General features: G+C 34.5%; 1 protein-coding gene across 6 annotated transcripts in view; it reads left to right on the forward strand.

The window, feature by feature from the left end:
• Positions 1-4,725: 4,725 nt before the first annotated feature.
• LOC106661365 (protein phosphatase Slingshot) overlaps positions 4,726-12,676 on the forward strand; it is a 93,834-nt gene continuing 85,883 nt past the window's right edge. For 3 of the 6 annotated variants that reach the window (XM_014384684.2, XM_014384687.2, XM_014384686.2), the window contains exon 1: positions 4,726-4,940. In XM_014384684.2, the coding sequence (XP_014240170.1) occupies positions 4,884-4,940 (57 nt within the window). In that variant the 5' untranslated portion in view covers positions 4,726-4,883. Of the gene's footprint in view, positions 4,941-8,053; positions 8,396-12,676 lie in introns of those variants that run through there. The other 3 variants (XM_024225560.1, XM_014384683.1, XM_024225561.1) reach the window with 1 other exon arrangement.

Below are 12,676 nucleotides of genomic sequence, written 5' to 3' on the forward strand. Positions count from 1 at the left end.
AGCACTACCTAATGGCTCTGAAATGGCAACAGGTAGGGTGATTCCATTCATGATGGTTGGGCATTTATGGCAATTTTTTCTCTCTATACCACCACTATTTTATTTTATTTCTTTCACCTTTTTGTTCTTTCTTCCTTTTTGTTTTTATTCATCAAGGGCCAGCGTGGTGTCAAGACATCGCTTCATTCGGTCCTACATAGTTTATTGATCAAAGATTGTATATTCCAAAAATCTATTTATTTTCTGTTTATGTATTTCTTTTTCTCCTAAGCGATCTGAGATTTCGTATAACTATTGTAGTACTTAAATGATATTTAATTTTTATTCTCAATTTGGCTGTGGCAAATCTATTGCATTTCAGAGCATTTTAGTTTGGCGCACGCAATTCTATCTACTTTGTTTTCATATGTACTTATTTTTGGCATGCACACAAGAAAAAACCTATTTGTGCAAACATGTCAATTTGTTAACTAATAAATCATTTCCAATTAGAGTTTAGTTAAAATTGTGATAATAGTCATTCGTGGTGCAGTATTAAGGGACATGGTTGTAGTACAGTACAACTATTAAATTTTTATATCAGTCTACTTAATTTTTTTAAGTTAAATTTTAAATTTAACTATTATAAATGTATAATTTTATGTACTTTATTTAAGACAAAAAAAGTTTTAAGACTGATAACTCAAATGTTATAATAGTGTTGTATCTATTATTTTATACTATTCAATAGTTTAACTACTATTTTAATGTATATTTTATGCATTTACAAAATAAACGTTTATCAAAAAGGTGTCTTTTATTTCTTTGTTGTACCGTAACCATAGTTTAAAACTGTTTAGTTTGAAAGATAATAACAATCTCGTATTGAAATAACAAGTAAATTATAGATACCAAAGAAGATGCAAAATGGAATATTATTCCATCTGCTGAAAAATTATTAAGATTTAAGATAATTACCATAAAGGTTAACAATAACACAGATAATGTGGATAATGCCGAGACGTCCCAACCACTGCGATCCGGCCCTCTGATGGTAAAAATGCATTAAAAAAAAAAAACATGATTAAAAGACAGTGACGCCATTAGTGGGCCAGAGCTCTCATGAATCAAGATTACTGTCGCTAGGTCCCTCGAAGGATATTCTCATCCATTTAAGGACAGGATGACGACTTGTGAAGTTGGTCATTTATTTTTGGACTAAAGCACGTGCATATGTCTGGTAAAGAAGGGTTGCTCGATGATATTTTTGTGTCCCTTAGTGTGTGGAGAGTGAAAGTATTTATTGGCATGAATGTGTAGTGTGAGAGGGCCAGTAGTGGGTGGAATATTGAGTACTCATTAACCCTAATTAAGTTACTAGTTAGTAGTAATATGTGTAAAGGTTGATGGAGGGATATTGACTAAATAGGAAAGAATGTATTTAAGAGTGAGTGTGTTTGGATTTAGGAATTGATTGATATGACCTAGCTGTTGATAGCCCCTGGAGCCCAACCTTGGTGGCTGGACAGATAAGAACGAGGTCTGACCCTATATTGCCCAGGACAGGTAATCTCAAGATGTACTGGTAATTTATTGTAAATTACAAAAGCTGGAACTGATGGATTATAAGAAGTGCTGGACTCAACTCTGTCCATATGTGTATGTGATGCATGTGCAAATTTGAGATTATATAAATCAGTAATCATAAAACTAAAATTTCATTTTTACACTTTTTGATATTTTTTTGAAACTATGAATGTAATTAATTATTCAGAAATCGTGAGATGCGATTTCTGAATAATTATCGATTAACGGTCACTAATCACCACACAAAAATGTAATTAATTAATTTTTTTTAAAAATATTGCAGAGGTCTGCAAGATAGTGAAATTAGCATAATCACCATAACCTTGCCCTGACTTTTTTGCTGGTTTGTCTGAAAAAAGATTGTAACATTGCTCGTTATATATTGCATAGATATTGTAAGTTACATTTAAAGTTTACTTTTATTTGTATAATTTCTGTAAAACTTTCAATGCTTAGTATTTTTGTGATTGAAATAAGTCCATTTAATTCCTTATCGTTGTTCCTAATTTCTAAATAGTATAATAATAAGTAAACCAATACATGATATTTAAAAATTAATTTAATTTAAGTTTGATAAATAACAAATCAAATATTAAGAAAACTGGGCCATGATTATTGTCAAAACATGTAAATAGCTATACACAAGGTAAGAAATTTGTTGTTAATTTATAAAATAAAGGTTCAACAGACGCATTACATAAAAATTGACACCCTAAAACATTAGAATTGAATTAGTTTTGCACCCCTAATAGAAAATACACAAAAGTTATATACGGCTTTTAAGAGTAGCTATTTAATAATTTTTAATAAAAATATACCAATAATCCTTACTGAAGTTTCACCTATAAATATTTATTCTGAACTTATTTATATTTTGTTGGATATATATTTGCAAATAATTTAATCTCCAGGTTTATTGACTGGCAATTAGTGTTCTGTGTTACTTCATAGCTGTTAATTGTTATTTTGTTGTTCTCTGAATAAAACAAATGTTTTAGGCAAAACTTTGTTAATGATTTATTAAATTAAAAATTATTAATTAGCCACTCTTAAAATCCTTATATTTTGTATATTTTCAATCTATGTAGATCTAAATGTTAGATGCAAACCTACTAATTAGAAAAAGCAAAGAATTTATTGTTTTTATATAAAATATCCATATTATGACGTAGGTCATAGGGTACGAAGGTGGATTCGAAAGGTCCAGTAAGGCAACAAATATTGAAAATTATAGCTTTCTTGATTGAAATAGAAGAGGAAGTGCTTTGGATGACTTAGGAGTATCGGTTTTGAGATGGTATTTGAAAAAATTGTCCAAAAACATCCATGAATAATTTTTTGATCATAGAAAATCCCAGGTACATAGTACTGGATTTTTTTTTCTTTTTAAACAATAATATTTATTTCGGGGACCGCGGTAGCTGAGTGGTTAGCGTGAGAGACTCTCGGCTCATAGACGCCGCGGTCGTGGGTTCGATTCCCACCGTCACCTCTGGCCCTTTTTTCACGAAACCCCCCCCCCCCCCAAATATGAATGAACACATACAAGAATTTGTCACCATGGTTAATATGCATAGATCATAAGGCCAAAAAAAAAAATTAAATAAATAAAAATAATAATAATAATATTTATTACCATCTGTACATTATGTAGTGTTTTGTTATATTTTCCAAATAACATTGACACAAAATTGTCTTGACAAGAGTTAATAACCTTTGTTCTTCCTCCCTCTTTATACTAGGACTACTCCTTGACAAGGATGTCTCATGGCCCTCTCTGGTTTGTCGTCTGACAGGATTTTAGATGGATTATGTTGGGCTAATGGTTGGGGTGAGTGGACGTTTTTTGTTGAACCTGGAAAATTTGAAAGGGATTAATTTATTTACAAAGGGTATTTTGTGGTCTTTGTGGAGGGTGTATTGGAAACATAGTAGGATGATTCTGAGGACTTTGGGTTGGCAAGAACGAATTCTTTTGATATTGGTAGGTTTAGTGGTGTTACATAGTTCCAGTACATATGTCCAAATCGGTTTCAGTAGTTTTGTAGAGTGTCAGCTGGTTTTTTGGTTGGCGACATGTTAGATTTGTGTTGAAATAGTATATAGAGTAGTCCGAAACAACTTTTTAGTTCCTGTGTTTTTCTTTCTGTGTCAGTTTAGATTAAATGCAAGTCAATATAAGATCCAAGATAGTGTATGGAGTCAGTTTTAGGGAGAGGAATGTTTTTGAGGAATATTGCTTGAGGGGTTCTGAAGGTAAATGTAACATGGGTACATTTGTTTTCATTAATCATTACCCTTCAAAATTTGCTATTTGTTAGATGTGTGCTTGGAGCTCTCATGAAGCAATTGTAAGATCAGAATCAGGATGTGTCATTGGCAAAGAATGCAAGTGGTACAGCCTAATTGGTCAAAGCATACTGCCCTGTGGCACTGAGTAGTCAGTGTAGGCCCACAATCCTACGTGAAAAATTTCGAAAAATTGTCCTGTGAGGTAGAAGCGGAGGTATAAAGTGTTGATGTGGTTCAGTTTGTATAGGAGACCCTCGACACTTGCGACCCATTTAGAAAGGACCCCATACAATATTCTTTACACTGAAAGGATATGTGGTCCACAGTGTGAAAGACTGCTGGGTTATAGAGTGTTAAGAGCGAAAGCCAAATCGGTGGTTTGGGAGGAAATTAAATGTAGGGATCAATCGTTTTATGAGGAACTTCTCGAATATTTTTAAGAAGAGAGGGAGTAGGCCAATTGGATGGTAGGAAGATTCATTGTGGTCTGGTTTCCTAGGTTTAGTAACGATATAGTATTTAGTCGAGTTGTACCTGAGGAAACTGTATTTGTAATAAGAGAAAATTTACTACACTGCAATCTAAAGTAAAATTAATATGAAATGTCAGTGCATAGATCCGCCCTCCATTCTCATGGTGACTTGAAAGTTCGCGGTCAATGTGGCCGCATCGATTACCAACCATTGTTCAAATTTATTATTTGTACAGAGAGGATCAGCATACGTCGATGGATTGTTTGAAGTTTTTGTTGTTTTGAACATCATTTGCAATCGAAACATTAACTTGTATAATTGACCAGCAACCGATATGAAAAAAAAAACAGTCTCCGAGATCCGCCTATCTCTCGCCACGACGAAACTGTCCAATTGTGCAAGCAGTGGAGTCAAACATGGCCAATGACGAATAGGTTGTTTTGTACAGTTTTTAAATATGTGAACATTTTTAAATTTATGCTCGTCCCCCTGGTAATCGAAATGGTGCTGTCTCTTATGTGAAGTGAAGGTGTATCAGCCGTTTGAAGGGGAATGGCCCTTGTGACTGTTCAGAGATCTCCGAGCATTGGCAATTCCCCTCAAAGTTCTGTAAGTACACAGATTTTAAGTTTTTCAAAAATGTTTCCTCTCGTTTTGCCCCGATTTGTTATTATTTACTTGAACGATAGCCTGTTTCAAAAAGCATCGGGTTCGAATGCTTTACCAATCGGATAAAGAATACAGCGGAGGTTGGAAATCCGTCTGTACGATACGGTTGTAAACAAAGAAACGGATGACAAGTTCTGTTTTGTTTTGTCTTTTCTGTTTTTCTTATTACCGTTTTAATGTAAAACTTACTCAATATTCAGGGTCTATTTGATAGGTTTATTCCGTGAAAAATTTAATATTGTTCTGGTTTTATACCTGTCCACTGGTATGCTTTATGCTTAAGTTGAAATATGGTTGTCAAGCCCCGTCGACCCCTTTTGAAACATCATCTTGAAATTAGTTTTTACTTTCAATTAATTTAAACTGGTTTAATAGCATTATATTTTGTTAATACCGGCAAATATAGGGATCTGGTTTTTGCCACAAGAAGTTCTGTTTTTATTTTTACTTAATTGTGTCAACACAGGAACCATAGGTTTTTTATAATTGCATCAATATATTGCGAAGTCCTTTTATCATATTTCAAAACCCGATTGTAGTTTTTTTTGTTGCTGTTTGCATTAGGGACACAGATAAATTTTAGCGTTTTCTAGATGTCTACAATTTACATAATTGTATTGTTAGTAAACATCAACAGGTAAATAGGGTTAATAACTTTTGTAAACATAAAGAATTACATTTAGTGACAATTCTTAATGAATTTTACAGTGTGTTTATTATTATTTTATTGTGTGTTGGTTCTTTACTGTTTTGTTGGTCTGGCAAAATATTGGTTGTGAGATCTAGCCCAACGCTCTTTTTTTATTGCAAGAAAATTTATTTTTTAAATTTTATCAACATGCTTAATAAGTTAAGAGTGTAGAGAGGTTTTTGTTAACTGGACCGATTTGTCAATTTCATCTTTGATAGTTTCGGAAGGACAGTTGTAACTAGCAGGGTTGACAATAAACAGGACACTTACATTTGATTAAAATTATTTACGATTAGGCCTTTTCCCAGACTAGATCTTATATCATGGAAAAGCAAAAATATTTCTCCAGAAATTACGTTAGGTTACAGGTCATTTGTGCCTTTGATAGTAGGCCAATACTTGAGTTTGATCCATAAATTTAAAAATGAAGTTCATTTCTTTTAGAAAACTAATGAAGTATATGATGATTATTGCTTGATTATTTGGTAAATTCATACGACGTTTTATTATAAATTTATAATAATAACTGGTTCGTAGTTTATCTTATGTTGTATACTCAGATTAAATTTTTAGGGTTTTGAGTTAAGTGTTCGTAAAGATAATGGTGACGTTTTTATGAGTTGTTTTTGTCATTTCAGAATCTGATTTAACAGAATAACAGACAGACCGAACCATTGTTTATGGCGAAATGTTGATAAGCGTGCAGATCAGAATGAGTAGAGGTCTTACAATGATAGTTTGCATGTTATTTTGGCTAATGGTTGACAAAATATCACTGATGACTACGCGTCTGACAGACTAGAATATCAAGAAAAACAACATTGTCCGACAGATTAAGCTCGAATAGCTCAATTATTTAGACAATGAATTTAAACACAAAAAATGTTTTCCATCATTCTTCCCCGGCATTTTCTACAAGACGGAACTACCACTGAAGAACCACAGACTAAAATTGTGAGATAGTATGATCGAAAACGATTAAAGTACGGTTTTTGAAAAAATAACTGAACCCCAAGACCTTAAATCGAGGATCGAACCTCGAGGAGGATAAGCTGTGAACCTTTTAACCTGAAATTGGCAAGCACGAGTAATCATTTAGAATTTATCTCGGTATGTCCTTTCTAGTGGGTCAAAATGTGAAATAGACCTGCAGTTCGGTCCTTTTCGATCATTCTGATCTCACTATTTTAGCCTGTGGTTCTTCAGTGGTTGTTCCGTCTTGTAGAAAATGCGGGCCAGAATGATGACAGCCAATTCGGATTCAAATCCATACACCACACTGTCCTCATCAACTCCACAGGGTTGCTAACGATATATTAGACACGTACGAGGAAAATAAAGTTTGTTTAGGGCTGCTCATAGGCTCTGAAAAAGTTTTATTAATAAAACTAAAGCCTCCACCTTGATGGCTCCCTGTACCGTATAGTACAATTTTACCTTATGAATCGAAGATTTTCAGTGCGCTATGGAGAAGTCTATTCACAATTATGTGGAATTAAATCGGGATTACCTCAAGGCAGTATACTGGGGCATTTTCTCTTCCTTCTCTTTTTAAACAATTTCCCGACAAATACGCTTTTACTTTTACTTAACAGCCGACTTTGCCGATAATATCACTATGTGGTCAAAACAAGGTACCGGTGAAGAAGCCCATTCCGTGCTACAGCAATTGGAGCTAAGTGAGTTACTCGTCATCTCGTGACAAATGAAGCAATTTTGTTGCAGGGAGAACCCTAACATCTAAAATATCAGAGGAATTTTTTTGTGTGGTTATATGCATTTACTAAACGTTTGAGTTATGTTGGGTGTATGAGCAATGTTGCCATGGTGCGTTGTTCCGTTTATTTCCAAAGAAACTGAATTTTCAGAGTGTATTTCCACAAGACAGTTACAATACGACTCATGCTTACTTTAAAAACCGATTGCGAAGATACTGTGGGAGAAGGCGTTTTTCGACCCCAGGCTCTTCACGAATTCGTTCTACTTCGAATACCTCTCGTAGGAATCCTGGCATAGCTGAGCAAACGAAATAAATTTCGTTGATAAACAAACAACGAAACGCTTTTAATTTGTAATTCGCCCATATGTTTTTCTTTCTGTAAATTGTATAACGACCTTGGAGACTTTTAAATTTTAGAGTGCATTTCGATGCCCTTTAGAATTTTTTGTTTAAAGGCAATTTCTACGAGTACCAGAGAATGGGTTTGTTAGCATTCCATTTTTTATAGGGTCACTATTCTTTTCACCAGTTCAATGGGACGAAAACATCTTCCGTTCATGAAAAAGAAGAAAAAGAAAAGAAAGATTGTCGATAACCGATCCACTCGTCAATACGACTATTGTTGGTATTTACATTCGGTGTATGCGGGAGGGGAGCATGCATCAGGGCGTGTACGAGTACGGACGGACCCTGTGGCGAGGGCTGAAGGGCGGTGGTCGGGTGGGGGTCGCGGGTTGTGGAGAGGGGCCGATCATGGGAACGCAGCGAGTCGCCCCTTCAGTCCGCTGGCAGGCCAGGCCTCCTGCCCACGATCCGTCTCCGTGGTTCATCATCCCCGTCTCCGTGGTTCCTCCGCCCCCTGTGATGCTGTACATTTTGCCCCCGCCCCCGCCCACCACCGGCGCCGGGATTTGGTCTCCCGTCTCCGACCACCACACATGGATATCCAATGCTAAACCCAGAGTCAGGAATAGCAGAAATCAAGTAGGTTTTCTCTTATTTTCTGGTCAGCCAGCGGTGTATACATAGATCTAATGTATACACTGAATCTAATTCGACACGTTGCTGCATGCGTGAGCGCCTCCAGACTCTCCGGGCTTCCCTTTACCCCTTTTAAATTTTTTCCCACGCTTTGTTGTATTTTTTTTTTTTTTTCAACAACGGTAATACACATTCCATTGTGCTTCGGTAGTCTTGTTATAACAGGTTTAGTTTATTTTGATCTGTAAAAATAATTCGAAATCGCTTCTTTGAAGATATGGTGACGATAAAATATGTTGACACAACACGGGTGAGCCGATTGTTCCAATCAGGTCTGTTGTAAACCTTTTGTTAATTTATTTTCACAATTAGTTTTAATTTCATATCGGCTTTCAACTGTCACCAAATTTATTCTGAGTAATTTAGCTTTCCTTTTAATATTGAATATGACATTTTGATTTAGTTTTCACAACTCTGTGAAACTTATGGATTGGAGCTAAAATGATTGGTTTTGTATTTCGATTAGTTTTGTTATTTGCTATTGCATGTCAAAATCTAAGAATTGCTCAAGGCTGGACACCTTAACACACTCCAGTCTGTGACCCTGTTACATTTTGCTCGTGATTTTAAAGTCGCCGTCTGCCTATTTTTAAACGAACCGTTATTGTTAACAGTCCATTAGAAATTAGTGCGTCTGTTTTTGTATCGAGAAAACAAAAGTCTTGCCATCATGCCCAGCGATTCAAGTTACCAAACGATGAGAATCAATATGGTGACATTTTAAATTTTAAAATATAGAATAAACTCAGACATTTAAAACTGCGTAACACATTCTACTTTTTTTTCTAGAATTGAATATGTAACTTTTACCTAAGGCTATCGTATGATGGTATGACTGCGTACAAATGTAAAGCTGTGCGTTCGCCAGTAAATGTATAGTAAATAAATAAATAGTTATTCAGATATCGTGAGATGCGGTCGGGTGTGATGTAGGTTTCAGAAAAACATTTTCTTTATCGTGCCAACGTTTCGATCTTTTATTGAGATCATCTTCAGGGATCAAAGTGTTTGTTTGTCTTCTGTGTAATTGTGCCATCCTTGCGTGTCGTGTTGAGAGTGCCCATATAAATAAAATTCACTGAAGCATTTTCAAAAAGAAGAAACAAAACAAAGGGTGAGTTAGGTGGGTTTGAAGAAAATTGAATAAATTATAAGGGGAGTTAGGAGATAAGGGAGTTTAGTATTAGGGGCGTAATGAGAAAAGATAATCTACTATCATATGTGTTAGGAAAAAATAGAGCGAACTGTCAAATGTGGTAGGAGACAATAGAGCAAGTATCAGGTTTTTAGGAGATAAAGGTGTCTATTATAAAGGATAGAAGGAGAAGATAAAGTAAAACATGAGATATGTTAGCATAAAAATGAGTCAACTATGAAATATGTTAAAGAAAAATGGAACGCCATAGATCAAGGGTGAGTAGTTAAAGAAAATACAGCCAACGGTCAAAAGTGATAGTGAATTTATTGTAAGGGCCATAAAAAAAAATCAATTAACAGTTTAGTTAGGAGAAAAACGAGTTAACTATTATTATGTATCAAACTGTGCGATTGCCTGTAAACATATCATAAATAAAAATAATTCACTGACGAATTCAAAATTAATAAAAAAAAGAAAAAAAAAGATGTTAGGTTTTTTGAAGAAAATTGAGTTCACCTATCTGAAGTGTTAGGAAAAAATAGAGTGAACAGTCGGATGTGCTAGGAGAAAATGGAGTATCAGAGGTGTTGGGATATATCGAGTCTAGGCTACAGAGAGAAAATAGAATCAATTATTTGATTTGTTTGGTTACAAATGAATCAATTAATAGATAGAATAAGTTAGAAGAAAATTGAGTCATCATCAGATGTGTCAGGATACAATGGTAACTATTATAAGAGGTATAAGGAAAAATCAGTCAATTATCAGATGCGTTTGGACCAAAATTTATCAACTAAGGGGAAAATGAAGCCATGGGTCACAGAGATGCTAGAAGAAAATGTAGTCAACTATCTCGGGGATATGGAGTCTAGTAAAAGGGGCATAAAGAAAAAAATGTATCAAATTATCAGTCGTGTGGATAAAAATTAGCCAACTATTAGTTATAATAAGGGATAATAGAGCTTATCTGGATATAATTGATATTATTAATTTAATATTATTATTTTATGTTAACAATCACGGATAAGGAAGGGATTTCTCTCTTCCCGGTTTTTGTTCATATCTGTAAATTTTATGTGGTCAACAACAAGAATACAACCGGATTATCATAATTTTATTTAGAAATCGATTTCGGAGGCGTCTGACTCCCCCTTCTGTTTCGTTTTCTGTTTGTATACATATGAACGGCTTTGTTTTAACCATGATGTAAACATTTCCAAAATAAAAATTTGTATTTATTAGAGTGAATGGTTGGTACTAGAAAAATAAAAGCGCAGTATGCACGCATGTTGTCACTAGCAGGCTGTCATAGTTTGTTGTACTCCCGATACATTTATAAATAAAAGAAAAGAAAAACAACAGCATCTGGCTGGTAAAATTTGTTTAAATTTTATTAAGATAACTTTATCTAAGTACTATTATATCAAAGAAGTATGTATAAATCATTTTATTATTTTAAGGCCTTGCGGTTTAGCTGTTGATAGTGTATTCCAGGAAACTAGTTTTATTCTAATCGCGGATTGTATTCAACAGTTGATTAATTCTAAATCAATAATATATATCCTTCATTGAATATCAACGGTGACTATATTTATATTATTTAAGAAAAATGCCGAAAGCAATTCATAATATTTACACAGACGGAACGAGGTTGAAATTAGGACAGTGATCCCAATCATCCTCAGAAACGGGAAAATCGTGAGTTTCGTGTGGTTTTGGGTATTCATCCTCCGTATCACCGCAAAAACCACAAGTTAAAAACACTGTGTGTCGATGGAGAGGACAGTTGAAAAAGTGATTCGAACCATCTGATATTTAGATCGGATGGAGGACTTCCCGAAGGAGGGATATGGTTCATCCCATACTCGAAATTTTAACAAATGTTTGGGTCCACAAAGAAAATGAGACTGAAGAGGGCAGCCAGGTGTTCCAAATCGATTTCTCAATCAAGTAAAAGAATAATATGGCTGTTTTATACCTGCAGTAACCCATATATAAAAAAGATCTTTAACAACAACCGAGAATAAAAGAAGAGAAGAATATAAATATAAACTTAAAATATAAGTAACGAGACCCCTTAAACTTTTAACCCCGTTGTATTTCAATTCGACATTTCGCAGATAGTCTTTGAACTTGTTTTAGCGAGTTGTTTTGAATCCTTTCAGAACGAGATATTTATAATTATGGTCGGTCGGGTTTTGAGTGAAGTCTGTCAATATTTGTATGATGATCTGTCAATATTCCCGTTTCCTGTTTTAAAATGGAGGATATGTCCTTTTAAGGGCTACCCACTGACCTTACGACGCGCTTTCTTGCATCTCCATTATTCATGATGTTTTCACTCTGTCCTAAACGGACCTTTGTCAATTTGAAGAGGTGTTTCACTTTCTTTCCGACGTTCACAGCTCCGGAGGTTTCTCCAGCCATAAAAAATTTCATTGTTGCCGAGCACAACGGAAGGCTGTTGTTCTCTGGGACGTTGGCTCAAAATTATAGGTATCGGACCTTGGCTGCATTATGTTTTTTCTGTATTGTTCAATCTTTTTTTATTTTGTATTATGCTTTGTAGATAACCATCCTTGATGGTTATTTGTATGTTGGAATTATTTCCAATAAAATAAACGCGTTTAAAATCTCAATAGTTCCCGAAGTTTCAGTTTTTAAAGCCAATTGGTAATTTTCCGAGATAATTTACATCGTATGTGCAGTGTTTTTTCCAGTTATCAGGCAGGATAAAATTAATTATTGATATGTAACTTCGCAGACGCGAATATTTGTCAAACAGTGAATTGATAAGCTCACACTAGCTCCATTATTTCTTCTAACAACTCTGTGTATTTAAATGAAGTAATACATGAAATATAATTCCATTGATGTCAATAGAAAAAATCTGATGTACACTGCTGCACAAAAAGGGGCGCAATTTGAAATTTTTTCATGTTTTTGCCTTTTCAGTAATATGAACACCAATATTTTTTATAATTTAGGTATTTTTTAAACATTTGGTTAGTGTGAAAAAAAGTACCTCCTCTAGCTCTTATTACAGACTCTAATCTTCTAAGCATGCTCATAATTAAGCCTTAAAC

This window comes from Cimex lectularius, unplaced genomic scaffold (assembly GCF_000648675.2).
Source record: "Cimex lectularius strain Harlan isolate CLEC.00 unplaced genomic scaffold, Clec_2.1 scaffold16, whole genome shotgun sequence".
NCBI classification, from domain to species: Eukaryota; Metazoa; Arthropoda; class Insecta; order Hemiptera; family Cimicidae; genus Cimex; species Cimex lectularius.